The sequence below is a fragment of the Schistocerca cancellata genome, chromosome 8, assembly GCF_023864275.1.
Source record: "Schistocerca cancellata isolate TAMUIC-IGC-003103 chromosome 8, iqSchCanc2.1, whole genome shotgun sequence".
Lineage (NCBI taxonomy): Eukaryota > Metazoa > Arthropoda > Insecta > Orthoptera > Acrididae > Schistocerca > Schistocerca cancellata.
Window position 1 is genome coordinate 75552839 of NC_064633.1, and position 17339 is coordinate 75570177.

A 17339-nucleotide genomic window follows, 5' to 3' on the forward strand; every position below is an offset into this window, starting at 1 on the left:
CGCTAGGGCAACTTATTTACACACTTTTGTTACCATGTCATGTGCTGCATCGCCACTAGACGGCATGTAATGTCAAGGTGGGTGGCGGTCATAATGTTTTGGCTTATGAGTGTAAGTCACAGGTTTTTGCCATTTTTTGCTTTCTTGCAGGGTCTTTACTGATACCATATTTCTTTGCTTGTTTTAAAATGCACACATCCTTTTATTTTATTTCTTAATCAATGATGCACAGTTTGGACTGACAAATGAATTAATTTCAGACACATGTCACATTTTTATTGTTATATCATGCAATAAACACAAAAAGTTCTCTATGGAATATGGCCATGATGTCATCAAACATTGTACCATAATGGCAAAGGCACACAGGTGTAGGTGAGACACTTCAGTCCAATTGGCTTGAAAATCACAGAGATTTCAACCATTTATGAAGATATCACAGGTCCATGTGTTAACCACCAACCTTTTCTATTGTAATTTTAATAAGACTGATGCCACTGCTGTAAACTACAACATATATTAATGACTAGATCACAAGAGTTACAGTCAGTTAGTTTATAGAGCAGTGTCAGACAGGAAAACAAGCCACAGTACAGATGATCATTTGCAAATTTTGTGTTGCATGAGGGTTGGAACTTCAATAGTGACAACACTGCATAGAGGTGCAATCAAGTGATGTCTCTTACATCACATGTTAGCTACATAAACCTACATAGTGAATACACACCGCCATACCACAACAAGCAAAGTTACAAGTACACTGCCTAGTGTAACAAATGGTATGACTGACTGCTATCACAATTTTTCTGAAACAAGAATGCAATTTGATAAATACTGGATGTGCCAGATGATGGGCAGGACAAAACTGGTATCAAGATCTCCAAGAAGTTTTTTTTTTTTTTTTTTTTTGGGAGGGGGGATGAGTATTACTTTACAGAATAGTGGCAAAAGTGGGTAAAAGCTTTCAATAAGGGCCGGCATTCACCTTCCTGGTCATTCCTGTGGTAGTGAAAAAGAAGTGAGTGTTCTTACCACTTACTGGGCAGTGATAACAATGAACAAGTCATGAGTTGTCCTGAAATACGGAATTAGTGCATAGAAGTGTTCTGCACGTACTGTAGGAATGACTGGGTATGAGAAAAAATGCATCATGATGGTTTCCGCATGATCAAATGAACGGCATCACTAAAAATCATTAGTCAACTGCCTGGGCAATGGTGATGGTGTTATCCTAATGCATACCTTTCCCCAACTTTAAGATTGTATATGTGCAGCATTACTGTTTTTATAACACATCAAATAACCAGCTTTGAGAAAAAAAAAATGGCAACACTTTCTGCAGAAAACACACATCGTTTCGCAGGACAAAGCTCAGGCGCAACATCAAAGGCAATGGCTATACACAATTCTGTGACTATTGTGATGGACAGCAAAATTTCAAAACATGTATCTATGTGGTATTAGTTATAAACAAATAGTTGCCACTAAGTTTCAACCCTCGTATCAACAATCAAGCCATCTTCTCCTTACTACCTGACACATTACGTGGAATCAATATTAGCATGACAGTGGCACCACCATCATTGGACATTGTAGGATGGGAAGAAATCGCCTGAAGGCGTAAGTTGTGGTAAACATTGAGGCACACCAGTGGCAGAAAGTTTAAGCATATGAAACTACATGGTTCTTGTATAAGAAATTTTAAAGTGCTATGACAGGGAGCATAATATGGTGACTGCCATCATGTTTCTCAAGCAAATAATCATGTACACATATCACAATGACTAACAACTATCATCACAGAACATTCACTAAAATGGAAGTGTGCATAATTAAATGGTAATCATCATATTCTGCATAAATAAAGAACACAGTTACTACATGGATGTGAATTACTATATGAATGTGAACAATGTTGATTACACCCCAAGTGTCTCGATCATAGAAAAGTTTTCAATTTCTTAATGTGGAGCTGTCCTAGCAAGTAACCTAAAATTTATCTAATGAACGATACATTTTGCTAATTAATACTAAGATGTATGAACCTAAAGTAGGTCACCAGCTGCAGGTAGCTAGGTAATGAAACGACAGATCATAGATCATGACTGTAGATTAAATGCAAAAATAGTATGTCAAAACATTTGTTTGGAGAGTAGCCCTTATGGATCAAGGACATGGCCAGTAGGGGGCTGAGAATGGCAAAGGCCACAGGCTTTTGAGACATGATACTAGGGAAGAGCCATAAAGATTTAATGAACAGGAAGAATGAGAAAGGCTTCGACAATACTAAATAAAAAAGATTTTTTATGGAGGGTGAATAAGGAACAGAGGGACTAACTGGTTGGAGATGTATGTAGACATAAGCCCTTCACTGTGAAAATAATGAAAGGAAAAATATCTGGGAAGCATGCACAAAGCAGACAAATACCTCAGTACATCGGGCAGATAAGACAAGATCAGAAATTGACAACATACTCTGAAGTGAAGCATCTGTGGAGGATAAGGAAAAATTATGAACGAGAATTGCTGCTGACCAGTCAACAGGTTGGAAGTAAAAGAAGAAAGAAAAATAAATTGTAAAATATGTAAGTGAACTTTAAACTAGTTCTTTCCTATTCATGGCATACACCAGCAACAGAATACTACAAGAAAAATATCTTGTAAAAAGTAATTCTATAATTACCAGAAGTTTCCTTTGATTTTCCTTGAAAGCTTCTATTGGATCATCAAACTGATGGTAATAGTCTAGAACATCACGGACATCTTCTACCTTTGCTAGCGCAATAGCTGAAGTGGAAAACACAGTAATAAGCAAAACATATTAACTCTTAAAATAATCACAACTTATCACCCCTAGTCATTAATACGTACTTCGCAAGAAAGCTGCAAGATCCAGTAATGTTTTGTCATCATCATTTCCTTTCCACCTAGGCAAAATCAGTGTATTCCTTTTGTGAAACTTGACAGATTCACCATCCCAGTCAACCACAATCACCTGCAAGGAAAATGGGAGAAAACAATATTTTTTGAACTTATAAAGATAATTTTCAAAATTTAAACAGCATATAGAATTTTGCCATGAAAATACACTACATAAATTTCAAAATTTGGTAATTTAAAGAAACTTTGTGGAAAATGAAATAAGAACAAGAGTGGAAATTGTTATGCAGTTACAAGCAATGAAATTACACTATTACTAATGTCTGCTTCAAAGAGGAAAAGAAAAGATGGCATAGAATTCAATACCGCAAATAAGATTTAATCTGGGATGCAATTTTAAAAACCACCACATTGGCTGGGTGGAAGGAAGAAAAGAAAACATCATGTCACAATTACTTGTGTGCTTAAAAAAAGAAAAAAAAAGAAAAGAAAATATTGACAGCAGCACACCTTGTAGATTACTTGTAGACAGATAATATTAACTGTATTACAGTCCAATTCACACAGGTCGAGAAACAGGCAGGGATCGCACTGTTTCCGGTTCTAAGGGTGACATTTGTGGCAAGCTCATACACGTGCTTTGCACCTGATGTCAGCTTGTATCCTGAAAATTATGCCTCTCACTTTCTTGTGTAGAATTTGCCACTTACCACCACCATCAGCCATGACAAATCGCAACAGATGTAATAAAAATTCACTAAGCAACTCGCTGAGATCACTCATAATGCTCACATTGCATACAACATTCACAGCAGAGGGCTCAGAGCACTAACTTAAGTACACAGAACAAGCCTAAAGTCGACTGCCATCATTTGTGACTCCAACTATAGTAAAGCAAGGTGCTTGAGTAAAATAATATGAACTCTTATTTAATGTGGTTCAAAGCCACCTTTAAGTTTCAAAACAGCTTGAACATCATTCTCCCCCTACCCTCCTTTTCCATCAACAGAACCAATGCATATAAATCATGAATGGTGGCAAATTGTATTTCATGGCATTCCTCCCATGGAAACCAAAATTACTTTATGAGCGAACCATTGGAGACAAAATTAGAAGACTCTGGGAATACCATAAGAGCTGAAAATCACTATGTTCCAATAAGCAGAATGTCAAAAGTAAGAGGAAAAACTAGGAGTAAGTGGCTAGACATTTTCACAGAGAATCCAATGGAATAAACTGAGGAACATCGTGGTATACTGTAAGATGTAAGAAGCCTGGACTAGTTATAAAACCTGTTAACGATTACAGCAACTGCAACAACGACAACAACTAATAAAAAAAACCTAAAGCTTGAACATGTTATACCACCACACAGCAACAGTTTATATTACTTACCCTCTTTTACAAATATAACCAGTGATGACTCTTGCCATTTTATAGATGCTGTCTGAATTTTCATACACACCTAAAGATCCTTCTTCATGATGGAAATGTATGGAGATGCATGTGCAAATAAATGGATTCAAACACAGGACTAAGGGAAATAATGTGGTTAACAAAGCTGTTGTCCTCTCATGTTACCCTTCATAAAGTTTTCAATGTTCTCTCTCCTCTCCTCTCCCTCAAGTTTTCCTAGCTCACATTCTTCTTACAGCAAGTGAATAAAGACAAGCAACCACTGAATTCATTATTGTTCCAGCAAACTCCTTAAGAAATAATAAACTGCCTAATTAAATGATAAATAACAGGAAGAGAGGTGCTAAATGTGTACATGAAGTTGCTAAAGAAGAAATTTGTAGTTATCTGTTTAAATCATACAAGCATAATCAGCCAAGGTATCATCTCAGTACCTGCTTGGTGCAGTCCAAGGAAGCTGTAGTGCATCCACCTAAGAATGGAAAAACTAACATCTGAACCAGAGACGTGCAAAGTGCAGCATAATATGTTATATCTGTAGCACTGTAGCAACTCACTTAGCTGGCAGAAATAAGGAGCTGTACGAGAAGAGAACCACATCAAATAAAACACTAAAACAGAAGGTTGTATCCAAAATTAATCAAGAAGCAATTAGAACTACTGCAGTTATGGTATTAATAAGATACGAGAGAACAACAACACAACAGATAATCACTAAGGAGAATGGTTAAAAAATTAGTACAGTATCATCAATCTCTCGTAAACAATCAGATCTACAGTTCATGAACATACAATTGGTTATTTTGCACCTCCAGACAATATTGATGTTGTGCTCTAACCTTACTAAGATCCCTGTTCAAACAGTCCAGATTCTTTACATGGTGTCCATCTACAAAATGGGTAGCATCCCTCACTAGCCGATACATGATGTATCCATTAGGATCTAATGCATCCAATATTGGGAAAACAGTCTGAAAAACAGAATTGAACAATAAAATCTCACAAACTAAAAATATATAAAATATATGACAGGCAAAATACTTCAACCATATGTTCTTTACAAACCATTCCCTGTTCTGCTGTAAAAATTACTACTTCAAAGAGTGGGAAAGACACTTGTTCCAGAAACTGGTCAACACCGGGGCGCTTCTTGAATCTCCAACCAGTTTTGTACTGCAAAACAAAAGTTGTGTAAGTATATAAATATTTTTGTGGATACATCACAAAACATATACAAAATGCCTTTGCACAATAGTATGCATCTGCTGTGCAAACAGTACCAGCAATGATTAATATGAAATAAAAGACTAGTAGAGCTCAATATCAAACAATAAATCTTGTGCATGCAACTGCGTCAATGGGATTATTTTGGATCAGCCTCATTTTCTGTGTGTCATGCCTCGTTGTTATTATTTTGAGTCAGTGCTGGTCATGGCTACAAAGATAAAATATATCTTACATAAGGAATATAAACATCAGTCTATTCAGTGGCTTGATTCATATTTTGAAATGTTCATCAGGCAGAGCACACCTGGCAGATTCAAATGTAAGGTAGTTTATATTCCCCTTTCTCAATCGTCCAATTGGTCTTCCAGGCAGCCCCACTTCTTGAGTTCTTTCTTGGATTTGCCAATGCCACATCTTATGCATTTCAGTGTTTCCCATATTTTCGAAGTGCTGAGTTGGAAAACTTCACTCACTCTGTGAAATGTCTTATTCAGACTTACTCCAGGTCTCCACGCCATGTTGTTGGCTATTTATCCAGGGCACCGATATATAAAAAATACGTTTCCAGGACTTGAGTCTCCTAGATGTAAGTATACCGTATATCAAGACAGGGGGATTGGGGGGGGGGGGAGGGGGGGGTCTCACTGAGCTCTTAGTTTCCTCTTTTCCTACTTTGCGGCCACCTTTCACTGGATGTCTGGGAGTGTGATACAAGCCACACAGTAAACTTTTTCAATGGATGTTTGTTGTCCTCCTGTTTGTTTGGTTGTTTGTTTTGTTTCAGGGTGCAAAAACAACAAGGGTCATATGCACCCATGTCAGAACCATAGAACACGAAGGCGAAAAAGGTATTAAAGAGCCTCTGTGCGTTAAGCCCAATCAAAGGAAGGAAAAACAGCTAAAAACGAGGACTTCGAGAAAGGTCCATAACATATGCCATAGAGACAATGGAGGTCCTGAACTAAAGATTAAATGTCATTCGCCACATTGCTACAATGATAAAAAGTGAAACGCGGTTGACAGCCCTCATGTCTTCTGCTAAAATGGCCGATAACTCAGACGGCAAACATAAGTGAGAACGTAAATGGTTAAAAAAAACGGCACTATGCCAAGAAATGGCGAACTGTCAATGGTTGAGGACAATGAGCACAAAGTGTTGGGGGATCACCACTTAACAAATGGTGATAGCTAAAAAGACACTGCCCAGTACACAGCCCAGCTAAAATGATCTCCTTGTGGCGAGAGAGTCGAGAGGAGGTTGGCTAACCCAGTGAGAGATGTTTAATTCCCCGGAGCTGTTGTCCTTCTGTGTGGTGTGAAATAGTGTTTGATGAGTTAGAGCTCACATGAGATACATGTTTGCAATTGTGGCACATACTAAATTCTCACTCACAGCACTGTAGTCTGGTGCTACAGGTTCCAAAGTGAAATGGCACAGCACACTGATAAAATGGGCTGAGGAGCATCACACAGTAATATTTTTTGACAGCTGCACAAATGAATTACCACACAATTTACTGCATGATATTCCTCTTTATCAATCAGCTGTACCATTTTATTTTTGCTCCTCTAGCAGTATGGTGATTTCAGTGGACTGTAGACATGTACTTGCCAACAAATGAAACATTAATTATGGAACCTTTTTTTTAGTAAGAATTAAAACTTTATTACAACTCCTAACACAGCCACATCTGACTTTTGTGACAGTGTTAAGTAATACTGACTTCATCAGCTAAGACACATCAGAGCATTTATTTTTCCTTTTTTTTTCATATTCTGTATGTACAGTAATTTTACTAGTGTAGATTTTATGGCATCTACAGAGCCAAAGTCAATGGTAATTTGCATTTTGGCTTGACCTGTAGATTCTCAACTATATTGACTATTATGGTTAATACATTTTTCATTATATTACATAGTTTTAGATCGTAGGAAATGTATAGGGACTCTGCTTGTTCTGCGAAGATACAATGGGAACTGCCCTCGGTCCAGAAATGACCAGACACTTTGTTGGCCGAGGACAACAGGGTTCAGGTTGCTGCGCTAAGCTGCAGCAAGTTTCAGGTGATTGCGGCAAAAGCTGTGACACCTCTGGTACCACCACAATTCCCTGGAAACCCCTACTTCAAAACATCTTCTGATGTACAAGATCCGACCAATCTGTCCTCATCCGAGGATGAGAGGCAGATAGTAACAACAATCTTACTTTTCTTCCAGATTATAGCATCCCCTCACCTTTCCGCAGTATATTTATATTTTAAATATAATGAAATGGTTTATTTTTATCCTTCCCTAAGGTTACACAATAAATATTTTAATAATTGACCCCAACTCCTTTTAATTATGGGCAAAGGTATGGTATCAAACAATTTATTTTACCTTTCATCCTCTGTGGTTAATATTCATTGAGCATAAAAGTCTATCTCATTAGTGAAACATATACAGGAGACAGAACTAGTATCTTATTTAGCTTTTATTCATTACTCTTCACTCTGAGCATTATATTTTATGATACTCCAAGCATGCATGCTTCTTACAATAATATATAAACTCATTTCAAGCATTTGGGCCACACCATCAATAGTAACAATGGTTATCAAGCTTCATGTAATTGTGGATAATGATAAATGTTGAAATCGTTACAAATGCAACTAATTGGTTCTACTACTGAAACAGAGCATCAACTGTATTGCCTCTGGTGTCATCTTCACCTTCATAAAGAGGGAGACAACTGAACACCTAGGGAATAAATTAAATCTCTGCTCTACACATAATTGACAATACATTGTGTTATGAACCTTACTGCGCAAAATAAAACAGAGGTACTATACGGATTTAAAGACTGCTTCTTCAGGTTTTAACAGTATGGTGTTCCAGGAGAATCACATTCCGTTATGATGTAAGAGGTACTCAAATGAAAATGAGACAGATGGATAAAAAGCAAGGAAACTGTTATCTCATAAGTAATTGCCATAACTGTTAATACATTTATCCCACTGTGAGACAAGGCAGTCAACGCCTTCATAGAAAAAATTTTGTGGTTGCCTACAGTACCATGATTGGACCCAGGCACGCACCTCTTTGAAGCAAATTGATGGCCACAAATATCTTTCTTTTGGGCATGCAAGATATGGAAATCACATGGGGCCATATCACGACCGTATGGAGGATACGTAAGGGCTTCCCATAGGAACTTCAGCAGAGTAATCAAAACAACCTTGACAACATGTGTGCCCACCTACATGTTGCCAAAGTCGTTTTGAGAATACTGCAAAAGTTTTGCTGGGAAGCCTTTACACTTCCTTCACAGAGCCCTGATATCCCCCCATATGATTTCCATATTTGCGGAGCCCTGAAGAACGACATTTGTCACCTTCGATTTGCTTTGGATGAACAGCTGGGTACAATCATGGTTTCATAGACACCACAAATATTTTTCCATGAAGATACGGATGATCTTGTCTCACAATGGGATAAATATATTAATAGATTTGGTGAAGAATTCTGAAAAATAAACAGTGTATTTACTTTTTTCCATTTGTCCTCTTTTCATTTGACTGTCCGTTATATATTTACTTCTGTGCACTTGTGTGAAACTCTCATAATCCATATCCTCTTACAGATTCCCTGTAAGTATACAAGCTCGACAAATGCTTGAACAACATCTCATCACATCTCCAGCAAACTTCGACTGTAGGAACAGGGAACAGGAGAAAAGATCTTTGACAAGTCTAACATGGATAAATTTTGGGGTGTGGAGCTAAAGGTTAGGCCTTTGGATATGACAAACTTCTGTGGCAATGAGGCTTTTTGATGAGAGGTTCGCTTGAGTTCTGGGATTTTTGGGGTGTTGGGAAGGAATTTTGGAGAATGTGGCAAATTAAAGAGATCAGCTAGGCAGGATCTGGGTGCAATGAGGGGTTGATGGTGGGGTTCAATGTGTGAAGGATGGGTGTTGGTGGACAGTGATGACCCAAGGCAAGAGAGAGATTTCAACAGATTGGGTAATTTATGGAAATGGTGTCTGGAATTCTCCTTCAAGTATTTGAATGCAAGGGTTTCTATTTCAGAGAAGTTGTGTGTGTATTGAGGATTGCGCAATAACATTCTCTTGTAGAGAGAATAGAGGTGGTTCTGAGATGTCTGTGCCATGGAGAGATGGTTACAGTACCATGTTCATGAGTGACAGGGATTGACGGAATCTAAAAAGATGAGGGTCATTGTGAAAGTAGTGATGTGATCCAGAGAAGGAGATTCTTAATGCAGGCTGATGGGTTGGGGGGAGGGGTTTCCGTGGTTTGCACAGCATTTAAGGAACATGATGTGGATCTGGGTTTTAGCCAAGGAAAGGGATATTTTTCAGAATTGGTGCAGCAAGATGGAGCAGAGATTCACTGGGATAGTGATGATGTTAGGAAACAGTAAATGATGCTGGAAATGGGTGAGTGAAAGCATTATGTGGTTATACGGAGAACTGGATAATATAGCATGAGTTCATTGAGTGAAGAAATGGAAGAAGTTATGTTGGGAGCAATACAATGGTTTTGTGGTGTAATGATATTTGCTCACGTCTAAGTTATCATCATGCACTGGAATGGAGAAGGAAATATGTAAAGTTCTGATAGGAGGAATGTGTGAGGAAGAATGAGTGGATCTGGATGTTAAATATAGTGGTTGGTTGCTCAAAGGTGTTATAACTGTATTCTGGTACAATATGCATTAGATGAGTATGTGCCAAGCAAGATCGTAAGAGATGGAAAAGAGCCACCGTGGTACAACAACCGAGTTAGAAAACTGCTGCGCAAGCAAAAGGAACTTCACAGCAAACATAAACATAGTCAACTCCTTGCAGACAAACAAAAATTACGTGAAGCAAAATGTAATGTGAGGAGGGCCATGAGATAGGTGTTCAATGAATTTGAAAGTAAAGTTCTAAGTACTGACTTGGCAGCAAATCCTAAGAAATTTTGGTCATGTCAAAGCAGTAGGTGGATCAAAACAAAGTGTCCAGACACTCTATGACCAAAATGGTACTGAAACAGAGGATGACAGACTAAAGGCCGAAATACTAAATGTCTTTTTCCAAAGCTGTTTCACAAAGGAAGAATGCACTGTAGTTCCTTCTCTAGATTGTCGCAGAGATGACAAAATGGTAGATATCGAAATAGACGACAGAGGGATAGAGAAACAATTAAAATCACTGAAAAGAGGAAAGGCCGCTGGACCTGATGGGATACCAGTTCGATTTTACACAGAGTACGCGAAGGAACTTGCCCCCCCTTCTTGCAGCGGTGTATCGTAGGTCTCTAGAAGAGCGCAGCGTTCCAAAGGATTGGAAAAGGCCACAGGTCATCCCTGTTTTCAAGAAGGGACGTCGAACAGATGTGCAGAACTATAGACCTATATCTCTAACGTCGATCAGTTGTAGAATTTTGGAACACGTATTATGTTCGAGTATAATGACTTTTCTAGAAAATAGAAATCTGCTCTGTAGGAATCAGCATGGGTTTCGAAAAAGACGATCGTGTGAAACCCAGCTCGCGCTATTCGCCCACGAGACTCAGAGGGCCATAGACACGGGTTCCCAGGTAGATGCCGTGTTTCTTGACTTCCCTTAGGCGTTCGATACAGTTCCCCACAGTCGTTTAATGAACAAAGTAAGAGCATATGGACTATCAGACGAATTGTGTGATTGGATTGAAGAGTTCCTAGATAACAGAATGCAGCATGTCATTCTCAATGGAGAGAAGTCTTCCGAAGTATGAGTGATTTCAGGTGTGCCACAGGGGAGTGTCGTAGGACCGTTGCTATTCACAATATACATAAATGACCTTGTGGATGACATCGGAAGTTCACTGAGGCTTTTTGCGAATGATGCTGTGGTATATCAAGAGGTTGTAATAATGGAAAATTGTACTGAAATGCAGGAGGATCTGCAGCGAATTGACGCATGGTGCAGGGAATGGCAATTGAATCTCAATGTAGGCAAGTGTAATGTGCTGTGAATACATAGAAAGAAAGATCCTATATCATTTAGCTACAATATAGCAGGTCAGCAACTGGAAGCAGTTATTTCCATAAATTATCTGGGAGTACGCATTAGGAGTGATTTAAAATGGAATGATCATATGAAGTTGATTGTCGGTAAAGCAGATGCCAGACTGAGATTCATTGGAAGAATCCTAAGGAAATGCAATCCAAAAACAAAGGAAGTACGTTACAGTATGCTTGTTCGCCCAGTGCTTGAATACTGCTCAGCAGTGTGGGATCCGTACCAGATAGGGTTGATAGAAGAGATAGAGAAGATCTAACGGAGAGCAGCACACTTTGTTACAGGATCATTTAGTAATCGCGAAAGCATTACAGAAATTATAGATAAACTCCAGTGGAAGACTCTGCAGGAGAGACGCTCAGTAGCTCGGTACAGGCTTTTGTTGAAGTTTCAAGAACATACCTTCACCGAGGAGTCAAGCAGTATATTGCTCCCTCCTACGTATATCTCGCGAAGAGACTGTGAGGATAAAATCAGAGAGATTAGAGCCCACACAGAGGCACACCTACAATCCTTCTTTCCACGAACAATACGAGACTGGAATAGAAGGGAGAACCGAAAGAGGTACTCAAGGTACCCTCCACCACACACCGTCAGGTGGCTTGCGGAGTATGGATGTGGATGAAGATGTAGATGGTGGACAGGTGTTACATGAACAGTGTGTGGCACAGTTGTAATGGTTATGACTGGTGCTACAGGGTGTCACAAAAGTCATGCACAACCATGTTAGTTGGTACAGTGAAGTGTAAGCATAATAAAGGTGGTAAGGAAAACATAAGTAAAGATGTGGACGGACACTACAGAGGAGACAAAAAGGATAGTGATTATGGATAGTAACAAAGGAGGGATGACACAAGGTTTAAAAGGAAGAGGACCACTACACAGTATAAATGTTATAGGAAAGTACTTATAGAATGTCAATACTTTAGGATTAAAGCAGACACTTACCCACAAGCAGAAGCAGTGAGTTGTCGATATACACACACACGAAAGAAAGAAAAACCACTAGCTTTTGGAGTTATCCGCTACATAACTTCCTAGTTGATTCCTTTGTCACTCCCATTCCCAATCGCTGAGGCATAATAAGGTGCAAGAACTGCCCAATCCACCCGCCAAGCATCTTCTGTTCTAGTCCTGTCACAGGCTTACCTTACCCCATCGGAGGCCGGGCCACCTGTGAAAGTAGCCATGTCACATACCAACTCTGCTGCAAACTCTGAACTGCCTTTTTACTGGTATCACTACCAACCAGCTGTCTGCCAGGAAGAATGGTCACCACCAAACTGTTGTCAAGAACAAAGTTGTCCACCAGCTGGCATAACATGCTCAATTTCAATGGCTGCTTCACAACCTGAGCCATCTAGATCCTTCCCTCCACCATCAGCTTCTCTAAACTATGCAGACGGGAGGTGTCCTTACAACATATCCTCTGCTCTTGTAATCATCTTGGCCTCAATCTCAGATAACCTACTGTCCCCACACCCTCCACCCAACAGTTTCCCCTTAGTCCAATCTGTCAACCCTTCTCAATTCAAATCTCCACGTTGCCTTCAGTGTGTGCTGCTTCCCGCCAGCCACAACAACCATATTGGCCCATATACTTGCCATTCCTCCCTACCCTACTCCTAAGCAGCAAACTGGCTGCCTCCCTCTGGGCGCTCGCCACCCTTCCCCATCTTCATTGACACGACGCCGACCACAACCAATCCACCTAGCTGGCACCATGTAGGGACAAAGGTGTGTGTGTGTGGGCGGAGGGGGGGAGGGGGGGGGGCTGTGAAAGGGTAATGCCAAAAGCTAGCAAATTTTCTTTCTTTTGTGTGGGCATATCGACAATCCAAAGCGTCTGCTTTTTGGTGTGTAGTCTCCTTTAATCCGTAAGTATTTACACTGTACAAGAACTTTCCTACAGCAAAAAGTACACTATTTAATTTTTGACTTGCCACACTTCCCTGCCTGGTTCTTGTTGGATATCTCTGTCATATCTTCCATCATGTATACTTACACTCCTTACACACTTTAATCTGACATCTGCTAATGTCCAAGTTACTTCCCTTTTCTCCAGAACACATACAGGGTAGAGAAAAATTGTGTAAAAAATTTTAACCCTTGACAGCTAATGCCAGTAGGAACCAAAATTACTAATGTTGTGTAGGTTGACAACGAACCATTGTTAAACTACAGAAACTTGGCACCATGCACTCCGACTGGCCACGGGATTGCCCTATTGATGGGCCTGCCCCAACGTGATATGCACACGTGTCAAATAGGTCTTGCTGCTTGTCTCCACTTCACGTCAGAGGCATTCACATGTAAGCTTTTTTTTTTTCATTTGAGGAACAGCTACATATGGTTTTTGTTTATGGACTAGCCGACAGTAATGCACATGAATCTTGCTGGTTATATGAGTTTCCACGCTGTCCAAGACCTATATCCTGTGGCGGACTATGAACACACGCAAGGGTTTTCCTGGTGGTTTCTGGGACGTGTTGTGCGAGATCCCGACTTCCCCGCCATTGTGTTGTTTACTGAAGAGTACACCTTCCATCAGGATGGCCTTTGTAACACTCAAAACATTCATTACTGGGCAAGGGGAAAGTCTCACATCACATACGTTGTAGTGCCCCCAGAATTATACGAAAGTCTGGAGACACTTGTGTTCCAGCCGTTTCGAACAGGCGTTATTTTAAAGCAGGGCGTAAGGATGAGCATGGGATACTGCACCCATTTATTGTTTGTGCATGCGAAACTGGAAAGGAGATAATTCATCGGCGTTGGCAAGTGTTCAGCGCAACCTGCCAAGAATAATCAAATATGGCCCGGAAGCTCCATGGCCGACTGCAAAGAGTAATGTAGCTTTGTATTGTTGAAAAACAAATGGAGAGACTCGAAATATTGACTGTTTAGTAGACATTGTGCTGCTGTTGAGAGTACATGGACTGGACGTGGATAGTCAACCATGATAAAAGCTTATGTATTAATTGTGTTCAAAAATGTGTAATTAACTGATTCTGGGTGCCCGGTAATGTGTGGCCTTACGTCATAAAGTTTAGTTGTTTTTTTGTACAATGTCTAAATAAATATGTTCTGGTGCATTGAATGATATTCCAAGAGTAGCGTATTTTTTAAATAAGAAGAGAGAGAGCAAGAGAGTGAAAATTTCCCCTTCCTAGCAGTGAAATCTTCGGAGAAGCGTCCGGTGCTAGCAGAAGACATCGGCGCTGCAAGAAAGCAGAACTTGCATTCTTCAACAAGTAAGTCCACGAAAACGCTTAAGCTGTATAAAGAGAGCTTAACATTACACCGGGCCACCGCAAGAATGTGGCGACCGTAAAGAAAGGACCTGAGAAAGAAGGGGAAATATTAAAGAAGAAGCTATAAGAAAGAAAAAGTTGGGAGTTGCCGTAGCAACCGATAATAGCGAGGCTGAAGAGCAATTCCACGATACTTATCCAGAAATATCATGTTGATAAATGGTGAAACGATTAACAGAATCAAGAAAAATTGCACAACGCTTCAGTTAGTCTCAAATCGCCGACGCCGACGTCTACCAATGCCAACGCTACCGTACACCAACGCCGACGTCGCATCACACCAATGCCGACGCCGCCATCCACAAAAGCCGACGCCACCGTCCTCAAAAGCCAGCGCCGCCATCCTCAAAAGCCGAATCCGCCGTCCACAAAAGCCGATGCCGCCGTCCACAAAAGCCGACGCCGCCGTCCATCGACGCTGACGGCGCCGTACACCGGTGCCGATGCCACCTTCCACTGACGCCGAGTGAGCTACCACTGACGTTTGGTTGTTTGTGAAGTGTGGGGTGTTGTGGAAATAAGCAAGTGTACTCTTAATGATAACTAGGTTAAAGGCAAAACAAAACACAATGGAACAGGAACATCAATCCGTAGAGTCTGTTGGAGCTATGGGAATTGAAAAACAGGGGCCAGATTTAGGCAAATTAATGAGGTTTATCAAGGCGCAGTTTGAATCACAGAACACAAAACAAGGCAAACTGAAGGCAGAATTAAGCTCTAAGTTAGATTTGCAAAACACAAAACTAGAGGCTCAAGTTAACATCCTAAGTAATCAGATGCAAGAATGGAAAAAAGAATTGAAAAAAGAACTGTCCATTCCCTGAGTGAACAGACAAATATTTTATTTAAGGATTTAGAACAAAGAAATGAAGCTAATCTAAAAGACTGTAAATGTAGTGATTTGGAAACAATTTAACGAAAAATACAACTCTTTGAAAAATGTATCTAATGTTACATTTGATGTGGTCAAACGAGAATTAACTATGCTGAAAACCAATGTCCAGAAACAAGATAAGTTGCTCCCCCTAGTACAGGCGCAAATTTTAGGGGTCAAATCACGGGTGGAAACTGTAGAACAGAACTTCAAAGAAAAGTTAATGACTGCAGAGCTTATAAATTTGAATGGCTTAGAAGAATAATTAGAAGAATTAATAGGACGAAAGGTTGAAGAGAAACTAAGTGTTGATATCTCTTCGCCTATAGTAACTTCCGATTTAGATAACACCAAGAAAGACTTAGAAACGTTGAGGAAAGAATTCAAGCTTATGCAGGAGAAACTACAGAAAGGCACAGTTTCCCAAAATATGATATTAAATAAGGACATGATAACAAATTTTCAAGGGGGATCAAATTCAGGCTTGTTGAGACAGTTTCCTAAATTCAAAGCAGGTGGGATCCTGGGGAAGGGGTGTGGGAAGGGTTTCCTGTCTTTGGGGCTGTCTTCCTTCTTTCTTCGGTCTTAGCAATCAATTCTTTTACTTCCTTTCTTACTTCTCTTAAGAGTACCAATCGATCTTTCCCTCTGTCCACATTCATATACTTCTTTAGTACAAATGGAAGGGGCGTACCTACCCAAGGATGAGGAAGAAGATGTTTCCATAGTATCAACCTTTACGTAGATTGGAACCCAAAGGGAAAGGGTGGTATAGTGACCTGGATTGTAGCGGAAAGTTTCTTCTGGTAAATTTGAATTCTAAAATTTTTTTAATAGAAAAGACGAGTCCTGCACAAGGAGATAAAAAAAGAGAAAACCCCCAGTACAACTAATTTTTTTCAGGCCCGGAAAACCGGAGGTTATCATTGCAACAGCTTCTAAAAAAAAAAGTAAAGACTCAACTCAGAATAACGCCTGAACTTTGAAATTGGCTAAGGGGGGGGGGGATTTATTTTGGCTCACTCCTGGAAGCAAGAGTACATAAATCTATTGGAAATAGCTAATACTTGTACTACTAGTTTATCATACTACTATGTCTAGGGAAGATATTACCAACAGCTTAATGAAATACTGGAGATGGAAGAGAGTTTTTGTACCTAATGTTTTTATGTAGTACAAAGTAACAAGATAAGTGTTAAGAAAAAAAATTATTAAAATATATGTTGCGTGCAAAATAATGAGTGTTCGAGCTAAGGGGAGGGATACGTAGTGCCCCCAGAATTTTACGAAAGTCAGGAGATGCTTGTGTTCCAGCCGTTTCGAACACGCATTATTTTAAAGCAGGGCATAAGAATAAGCATGGGATACTGCACCCATTTATTGTTTGTGCAGACGAAACTGGAAGGGAGATAATACATCGGCGCTGGCAAGTGTTCAGCACAACCTGCCAAGAATAAGCAAATATGGCCCGGAAGCTCCGTGGCCAGCTGCAAAGAGTAAGTAGCTTTGTACTGTTGAAAAACAAATGAAGAAACTCGAAATAGTGACTGTTTAGTAGACGTTGAGCTGCTGTTGA

General features: G+C 39.9%; 1 protein-coding gene across 1 annotated transcript in view; it reads right to left on the reverse strand.

The window, feature by feature from the left end:
- LOC126095096 (mitochondrial import inner membrane translocase subunit TIM50-C-like) overlaps positions 1 to 17339 on the reverse strand; it is a 52861-nt gene that overhangs the window by 10843 nt on the left and 24679 nt on the right. Inside the window, exons 5-8 of the mRNA XM_049909792.1 lie at positions 5362 to 5469; positions 5136 to 5267; positions 2872 to 2995; positions 2684 to 2787 (exon numbers count right to left, since the gene is read on the reverse strand). Coding sequence (XP_049765749.1) covers positions 2684 to 2787; positions 2872 to 2995; positions 5136 to 5267; positions 5362 to 5469 — 468 coding nt within the window. The remainder of the gene's footprint in view (positions 1 to 2683; positions 2788 to 2871; positions 2996 to 5135; positions 5268 to 5361; positions 5470 to 17339) is intronic.